Genomic DNA, 9,581 nt, shown 5'->3' on the forward strand with positions numbered 1-9,581 from the left:
TGACTTCCAGGAGGGTCAAATTGTTGAAAAGCTCTGTAGAAAATTTGAATGGCATAATTTCTTGAGGTTCATATTGTTCAACCCAGATTGCCTTTTTTTGCATGCTTTTTTAGCCCAACGTTAACTTACGCAAAACACTAATGCTTTTTGTTTTTATGTTTGTTTTATTGCCATTCAGCATATTTTAACAAGATTTCCCCTATTTTAATATGAATATTTCTGTGTTTCAACACAGGTATCTTAAATATAAATACAATCTCCTAATGTAATGTAATGTTGCTGTTTGAGCATTAAAAAGATCTGCAAGGTTACAAAGCTCAAAGATATTTTATTTAACAGAATCTACTTTCCAAGAAGTACAACGAATGGCTACAACACTATTTTTCCGGATCTTATGAAGTCACAATGTTCCTCATTTAAATAATATTACCATGGAAAACGCGAAAAAAGGGACGAGGCCTGCATTAGAGAAGACTGTCAAAGAGACACTGTTTTTTCCACCACATTTTCCAAATTTATTTGTTTGACCTTCCTGAGGCTGACGAACTTAGGGTGATTAAAATTTATTTTAAACACTGTTCCTGAACTTTAAAACCCAAACGTTTATCTGTGTGCGGCACATTTGATTGAGAACAGTTTGTTTTCTGTTGCTTCTATAATCTCTCGCTTTTGCAAGACGTTCACCGATCCTTAAGAAAATTTACCTTAGTTTTCCGACAAATATCACAATTCAATAGTGGATAACATCGTATCTATAATGTATAAGAAAATAACAAAAAACATACCACTCTGAAACGTCCTGTAAAATCTGTGCTTGCAAAGTCTGGACATGAAATCCGTTCTGCACAGTCCTCTTGTTCGTTAACATTGTCAGGGTCTGAATCTGGCTCAGATTGGTTTGAAATTGACGCCATCATTAATATTTACACTTGAGAAGAACTCGCCGTTATGGAGGGGCGGGACATTACATCTCGAGTGTTCGAGCCAGACTGGAGATAGAGGTGCTGTAATAATGTAAAATATGTGAAAAATAATGTGTTTTTTTTAACGATCGAGCATGAAATCATATTCTAGAACACTTCAAAAACTAAATCAAGACTTGGTAAAAGGCCGTAATAGGACCCCTTTAAGGTCTGTTTTTGTTATGTTTTTTTTCTCCTGTTTATCTTCCCTTGAGGGTAGTCTCTTTAAACATTTGCCACCCAGAACGCCCTAGCAACCACATAGCAATGTCTTGCCATTCTCCCAGAACACTCTTGCATTCTGGTGACGCATTTTGCACAAACACTACTTGCGTTTTCTTCAGAAAATGTAAAAACCTCGTTTTTCTTGTTAAGCTTCTTTAATTAGAGTATTTACCTCTAAGGAGAACATTGTTTTTACCTGTAGCCGTTTTGAAGCATGTCATGTTTGGGCATGATAGGAATGAAAAAACTGCAGGACTTATAAAGCCCTTTCACAAACTCCATTTGGAGTGGACTTTGTGCTTTGCAGACCTTTGAGCAACATTACACACCAAAGAAAGTTGAAAATGTAAAAAAGTATAATAGGTAATCTTTAACGAGATGCTGTTCTTCAGGGCACATCCGTATTTCTGATCTGGGACTGGCCGTGCAAATTCCAGAGGGTGAGACGATACGAGGGCGTGTTGGCACGGTGGGATACATGGGTAAGAGCCAAACGCATTCCGGATCTCTTCATCGGTGCTTGTCATAGAGTGTTTGACCTCATTCTTCTCCGTATGTGTTTTTAGCACCAGAGGTCATTCAGAATGAGAGCTACACCTTCTGTCCCGACTGGTGGGGTTTGGGATGCCTAATATACGAAATGATTCAGGGTCAGTCTCCTTTCCGTCGCCGCAAAGAGCGAGTGAAGAGAGAGGAGGTGGACCGTCGTGTATGTGAGGACCAGGAAGAATACACTGAAAAGTTCGCTGAAGAAGCTAAAGACATTTGCCGACAGGTGAACACTTAATGCTCTTTAGGTTTTTTTGGTGCTGTTGCTGCGTTAAAGTCATATTAGAATGATCATAGTCATGAGATGGGAACAAATGAACAAAGCCACAGTAAGTTGGGAGCGTGTCAACTAAACCATTGTCAACATAAATTGGTATTGGGGTCAATGACATGATCATATTTTGTACGAATGTATTAGTTTATAGAAATATACATAAAAATGCAATGCACAAATGCATCTCTTCTGATTAAAATGTTTTTAATTTATTTCTGTTTATTTATTTCTTTATTCATATTTTTTGTATTTTTTTACTTATTATTTCATTTTATTTTATTTATTAATTTATTTTTATTATTATTTATTTATCAGTAATAAGTAGTTATGTTAAAATATATTAGTAGTATTTTTTTTTACTTTTTTGAAAATAATGATTGAGAAGTATACGTTCACATGTATTGGTGCAAGGGAAATGTTATTTTGCTTGACTACACCACATCAGTGTAATTTTTGTATTATTTATATAGCCTACTATTATAGTATTTATTATGAATTGTTTTAGTTTTTTTTATATATCAGTTTTTATTTTAGTTTAGGTTCTTTTGTCATTTTAATTTTTTAATATATCTATTTAGCTATCATTTATTTTTATTTCAGGTTTAATCATTTTAGTACTTCAACTTATTTTATTTCAGTTAGTTGCCAAGTTAGATTTTTTTTCATCTAATATTTTTATTTTTATTCTATTTCATCTTTTTTTCAATTAACATGTTTTAGAGCAAAATAGAGCAAATCACCTTTTTAAAGTAAGATGGCGCTTCAAATAACGATTGTATCGATTACATCATTTTCAGTAGGTGGCGACAAGTGACCGTTAAAAATGTATTTGTCAGTGAATCATTTATTCAAGAGATTTGTTCAAAAACGCTGATTCATCCAGTACCTAATGAAACAAGTGAAGTATTTATGAGCGAGTCATTAAATCATTCATTCAAACCAATTATTTTAAATAATTCATTCAGATTCATTAAACATTTAAAATAGAATACAGCAATTATAATTTTGCCAGAACCTCTAGTACATTACATGTTATTTTGTTTTAGTTGTCAAAGAGTTCATGCGTAGTAGTGGAGGAGTGAGTGTTGTTTAGTCCTCTCTCACGGTGTCATGGAAGACTGTGACCTCAAGGTCAGTTTTACTTCCACTGGGATTTCTCCTCTTCTGTGTCAGCCTTACTTCTTTCCCTCCCTGACTCAGTTCCTGTTTCTGACAGCACTTTCCCTCTCTTTTCCTGGGCTCCACAGTTGTTATGTAAAGATCCAAAGGAGCGGTTGGGGTGTCGAGGTAATGGAGCGGCCGAAGTCAAACTGCATCCCATTTTCCGCAACATCAATTTCAAGCGATTGGAAGCCAACATGCTAGACCCACCGTTCTGTCCTGATGTGAGTTATTGATTGGCTGTTTTCATGTTTTTATCTGCTTGACTCATGAGTACCTATTAGACTAAACATATAGGATTTCCAGGTGAATGTTTGTCACATCTGCTAATTTTTTTTTAGCCACGTGCGGTGTACTGCAAGGATGTTCTGGACATAGAGCAGTTTTCTACTGTCAAAGGTGTAAATCTGGACCCTACAGATGATGACTTCTACCACAAGTTTGTAACAGGAAGTGTCTCCATCCCATGGCAAAATGAGGTACAGCACTCTGGTCAATGTTGAATTTTTTTTATAATGCTTATTTTATAAAAAAAAAAAAAAAAAAAAAAGTAACTTGGTGAAATTAAATGATCTATTTTAATGTATTTAATGTAATTTATTCCTGTGATGGCAAAACTGAATTTTCAGCATCATTACTCCAGTCTTCAGTGTCACATGATCCTTCAGAAATCATTTTCTAAAATGCTGATTTGGTGCTCAAGAAACATTTCTTATTGTTATCAGTGTTGAAAAATATCTTTGTGGAATCCGTGATACATTTTTTGTATCTTTTATTCTTTGATGAATAGAAAGTTCAAAAGAACAGCATAAGAACAGTATGTAGTTAATTGTGTCATTTCTTTCATGTCTTCTTAGGATATTTAGGCGAAACATCTGATATAAAGTTAAATGAGACAACTCCATTAAGTCAATAAAAAAGTAACTTCTGAGCAATAAAATTTCCTTCGAGAAATTCAAGATAGACCATTGAATTATTGAAAATCCTAGATGGAAACGCAGCCAGGATGTGAAATAGAGGACTGGCGTGGAACGTTTTAAGTGTGTACAGTAGTACGAGTGTGTGTGTGTCCATGTTTCAGATGATTGAGATGGAATGCTTTAAGGAGATTAATGTGTTCGAGATGGATGGAGCACTGTGTTCTGATCTGGATGTAAACAGGCCAAATCCACCGCCCAAGCGAGGATTCTTCTACCGGTTATTCCGACGAGAGGCAAGTTCTAGCGTGCCGCCCGCTGTGGTCAGAGGGGGTGGGGCTTGAGGTATTTTCTGGCTCTTTCCAAACAGACTTTCCCACCTTCATCTTTAGTTTTTTTGCTAAAACATTTTTGTTTGACACTTATGATCTTGAATAGTAAAACCATCTCTGCAGGGCCAAACTTCTCATTTCTGTCTCTATGTTCATACTACAGGGCTGAATGTATTTATTTTGGTTTACATGTTGTACTTTGTGTGTATATATATATATATATACACACAGTACAACATGTAATATTATATATGTATAATATATACATATAATACATGTATATATATTGATTTCATGTTGACTTTAAGCCCTGCAATATGAAATTCCAGACTATCTGTGTGTGTTTACTCTGACTAACTCTAACCAGAGTAATGCAAACCTCAAAGTAAATGACTAGAAATTTGAATTTATGTGGTTTACCACTTATAGCAAAGTTTTGTTGGTTAAATAACAGATGAATCCAGTTCAAACTTTTAACTGTGTAGTGAGTTGAAAAAACGATCATTGGTTACAAATAATTTGCTCTCCAGTAATAAAATATATCAGAAAAACAATATAAATCATTTGTGGTCTTCTAAAATACATTTAACAAAAAGTTAAAATACAAAGTAAGAGATGTTATGACATGATTACACACTCAATGCAAATGACAAACTAATGAAACCTGAAAGCAATCTAGTGATTACAACTGCACTTTTTGCATTAGATGGCAAGACATTTCTAAAGTGATTCAAAATTGGTCTGAAATTAAAATTCATAATGGAGAGAAATTACATAATAAGGCTGATATAAGATTAACGCATTGATTCTTGGTTAATTTGGGTAATATGTTGCTAAATTTATACAAAAAATCTTCAAAAGTGGCCAAGAAGTATGCAAGTAATCACATGTAATAAGTAATTTATCAGTACATGTAGGTTGTTTTGGTAAATTATTTCAATAAAAACTATATTTGGTCCCCCAAACATAAATTTTTGGTTCATCATTATGTTTAGCCTTATTATGTCAGTCACTTTGCAGATTAACACATTTCATACATAATAATGGTGTGGGTTTGTGATCAGATTTACCGTTGTGCAGCAAATTTTCACAGGTGAAATTCAGTCATTTCGATAGGAATCCACAGTTGCTTATGGGTGAAAGATTTCCCCACGCAGATTTCGCAATGGGTTCAAGTTGGTAATAAGTATAATGAGAAAGAGAAAGCTGCTTGATGTGAAAGTGACTTCAGTGTGAGCGGTGCGTCATGCATCCGTATACTGTTGGAAATAGACAATTCATCTTTTTTGACTGTGACCATCAGAAACACTAATGTTTGCCATGTTAGTGTGTTTAAGCTTCACTGCATTTGATATATTGTCACTGTGTTCTTCATCATTTACAGGTTTGTTTTAGGAGTGCTAGCAATGAGGAGGAGGAGCCATCTTGACTTAAAACCACTCCCACTTCCCATCAGCTGCCAATCAGAATGCTAAACGTATGAATGTTCAACTGTATTTATGAACTGTATTAAACTGTATCATAATTAAAGAAAAGGGTATGAGTTTAAAGAATTTTGTACATTTGTACTTGAATTATGTGTAGATGTATATTTTCACTAAAGGTTGTATTGTACAAAAAGCCATAGAAATACCACTTGAATGCATATATAATGTTTTTATTGTTATTATTTTTCATCTGTACTGAATATGAAATGTGTATTTCTTTTTAAGCACAATTTAAACACTCACTTTTATTTTTTAATGCTAACATCCTGTTAGCACAGCCTTTGTTTGTATGTTAGATGGCTGAACAGATTTGGTGCACTTGTTTTGCACAGTGGGGTAAGATAAACCAAGTTAAAAGAGCAGTACAAATTATCTATTCATCGTATCTTTTCTAGTGGTCAATGGAATGGGGGTTTTCTGATTGCCGATCTAGAAAGCAAGGTGGCTGATGGTCGAATGTAGATGTAGATGGTATAGCCTACGTATGGGGTCCAAAAGTCCGAGAACACCAAGTAACATACTTACATATTTCTAATTCAATTCAACTTTTTAATTTCAAATTATCATCTTAAAAGGGGCTATATGTAGAATTCAGAAACCTTTGTTATTAGCGACACCGGTGGCCATTAAGTGAACTGCAGCAAGCAACTTATTGCTTATTGTTGAAGCACTCAATCTGCATGAACTCCACATGTTTGTGTAAAACCTGATGATTTTAGAATGACGAGTCTCTTGTGCTTTAACAAGATATTTCATATCAGTTTTATGTAATAACTTTTCTTTGTTTTACATGTTTTTTTGCTAAGCAATGTTTCTTTTGTCTCCTCGGACTTTTGAATCCATTGTATTGTTTGTTTTTTTAAACACGAAATGGGCACAGATCTTGGACAAATCTGTCAATGGATTTTTACTGACACAAGGAATTAAAGGTATAGTGGAGGATCTTTCCGAATTTTAGGTAAGACCCGCCCTCTCCACTTTTTGAATAAGTTTGATTGATTCACCAGAATGATTGACAATTAGGAGGACCAATAGTATAGGTGATCCACCCGGAAGTAAAAAATCCTCCGCTATACCTTTAACATTTATGTTCATGATAAACAGTGTGCCAAATAGCTAGTGCCAATAGCCTCAAAATGACCAAATATTGGAGGATTAATTAGCCTGATCGTTATAAACATCAGTCAATCACTAGTCATGATAATTCCCCCATGCTATTCATTGAATTCATGCAGATGTTATGAACTGCATGAAACAAGTAATCATTTTGTATCTCTGTGCATCAGGTGATTAATTCCTGTTTTGGCCATGTGCATAAACAAGACATAAACCCACATTTTTTTCTTGTTTCTAAACTGCTCTGTGTATGTTAAATACTGTGACCTCCACATAGCTTTCAGACGACAGGGATACAGTTGGGCATGTTAAGCAATTTTCAACTGAAATGGGTTTTTCAGTCAGTGGCAGATAACTTGTGTCGATATCTGGAAAGCAGGGTGGCTGATGTAATGTGGATATATACATAAATGACTTAATGATGGCATATTACACTATATTTACTCAAAATCCACATACCATTGAAAATAGGAAATGTTTATTATTATGTTGTTAGAATTTGGACCTGAAACAAGGGAATGATAGCAAGTGGCTGGTACTGATAATCTCAAAATTAGCCAAATATTGACAGATTAATCAATTTTGTTTGACTGTTTGCGAATCTCCATTCAGTTCAGCTTTCTGCCTCCGTTCTCATTGTTACCTTTAGTGCCATCAGGTATCTTTACAGTGGTTTTAACCAGGCCAATGTAAAATACCTAAATAAGCTTCATCTTTAAATTTGCTCAAATGACGGCTCTTAAATGAGCTGTTGATTTTGCCTTAGGTGTCATAGGTTCAGTTAATATTCCAAAAGGAGTATTGATCGATCGGTTACTGATAATCATTTAATGTAACTAATGAGTGTGCACTATCAGAACTGTGCAATTTGTTTATCATACACGTGCACATGTCTTTGTTGCTCATTGTTTATTATTTAGTTGAACTTTTTGTATGCATATGGCATATATCACAATTCAGAGATGGGAATTAGTCACGAATACATTATACTTAAATATGTAGAGAAAAAGCCTTTATTCTTACTATTTCCCCCAAAATGTCTTTATATACGACATTGTATTTTGTGTCATTTTTTTTATCTTGAAAATATTTTCTCCTTCCCCATCTTAACATGCATACTCAGACAAAATAAACCATCCGTACGTTGATTCCGTATCTGGCACTGCTCTGATTGTTGGAGAATCCCAACCATGTCTCAACCAATAGCGTAAAGTCTTGGGCAGGGCTACAACATAATTCAGCACTGACAGTAAACCTCAAACAGGAACCATTGTTTTACCTTGCACCATTGCCCATATTTGTTTCTCTCTTTATGAGGATCTTTATGGTCCCTTTTGCAAAGCTGTGAACTTAAACTCTTAAACTTCTGTCATTCCCATATGTGTGCATGTTCTACTGATTTCACGAGAGGAAGAGCACTCACTTTAGTTGACAATAAAATTATGAGTTGACATATGGCCATTAAAATGTACTTTTCATTCTCTTGTAAAAACTTGTCTCTTGCAAACTCTTGTTATTAAAATGCAAGTTTGATTTAACTTGTGAAGATTACACTGCCTTTTCCCCCATGTGATAATTGATTACAATATTCTATATATATTATAATAATAATAATAATAATATTGAAAAATAATTCAATAAGAAATTAACTAAACATTTTGTGGCTGAACCAAACAGGCCAATTTCTGTGTATTTGATGTGTTTGGCACCCTGCTAAGTTTAGAGACTATAATGTGTGTCTAAAGAGTTTAATTTTTAGACAGGAGGTTCAAAATGTAAAGACTGAATCTAATGTACACACAAACATAACTGTAGAGACTGTTCAGATTAACACCACTGGTAAAAATGATGAACATGACATGATTTCATCTTAACCTGTTTCTTCTCATTATTTTTAGCAAATTCTCTTACACTGTTTTGTTTATCTCTTTTTGGTGGAGAGTAATCCAGTGCAATTGACTGGATTGACTTATATTTGAAATATTTTAGATATTTTTCAAAAATCATCAATTTATTCACTGATACCTTTTAGCATAAATGCTTTAGTTGACAAAGCATCTACTAGCTGCAAGCTTAAATTTCATGCTAACTGCCTGGTGTGAAAATGTCAGATCAAAACAATGACAATAGACTTCCTGTGCTGTACCATACCTGACATCTGGAATTATTAAATGATACTCTGCCATTTGTAAAAAAAAACGTATCGGTCTTGTCCTTTGTGTGTGATGGTCAGTGTTGGGGAAAGTTACTTTTAAAAGTAATGCGTTACAATATTGCATTACTCCCTAATAAAGTAACTAATTGCATTACTTAGTTACCTTTTGCATTACTTTTTCTCCACTGGGCTGGGCTTGCTTGTTTGAAATGAATATGCCTCAGGCTGAAGGATATGCAATTGAATGCCTGTACAGTAGAGATCAATAAATGGGAAAGCAAAGTAAATTGCGTTACATAATTGAAAATGTAACTTGTTTTGTTGTAAATGTAAAAGTAATGTGTTACTTGTTACCTTAAAAAGTAATCTGATTACATAACTGAAGTTATTTGTAATGCATTAC

General features: G+C 34.3%; 1 protein-coding gene across 2 annotated transcripts; it reads left to right on the plus strand.

The window, feature by feature from the left end:
• Positions 1-1,471: 1,471 nt before the first annotated feature.
• Positions 1,472-8,490, plus strand: LOC311281738 (G protein-coupled receptor kinase 5-like). 2 transcript variants are annotated; one of them, XM_084394952.1, is made up of 6 exons: positions 1,472-1,669; positions 1,754-1,962; positions 3,258-3,395; positions 3,513-3,650; positions 4,253-4,433; positions 5,805-8,490. In XM_084394952.1, exons 1-5 carry the CDS (start codon positions 1,666-1,668, stop codon positions 4,430-4,432), a joined length of 669 nt encoding a protein of 222 aa, XP_084251078.1. In that variant the 5' UTR covers positions 1,472-1,665; the 3' UTR covers position 4,433; positions 5,805-8,490. The 2 variants fall into 2 exon arrangements, with proteins under 2 accessions (XP_084251078.1, XP_084251079.1); XM_084394953.1 differs by having other exon boundaries at positions 4,253-4,384.
• Positions 8,491-9,581: the final 1,091 nt, after the last annotated feature.

This window comes from Rutilus rutilus (assembly GCF_951802725.1).
Source record: "Rutilus rutilus genome assembly, chromosome: 2".
In the NCBI taxonomy this organism is placed as follows: Eukaryota; Metazoa; Chordata; class Actinopteri; order Cypriniformes; family Leuciscidae; genus Rutilus; species Rutilus rutilus.

What these genes read in the sequence shown, in the direction of transcription:
- LOC311281738 (XM_084394952.1), top strand. An exon ending in CTAAAGACATTTGCCGACAG is followed by an intron (nt 1,963 to 3,257) that starts GTGAACACTTAA and finishes TGGGCTCCACAG; the next exon opens with TTGTTATGTAAAGATCCAAA. An exon ending in CCATCCCATGGCAAAATGAG is followed by an intron (nt 3,651 to 4,252) that starts GTACAGCACTCT and finishes TCCATGTTTCAG; the next exon opens with ATGATTGAGATGGAATGCTT.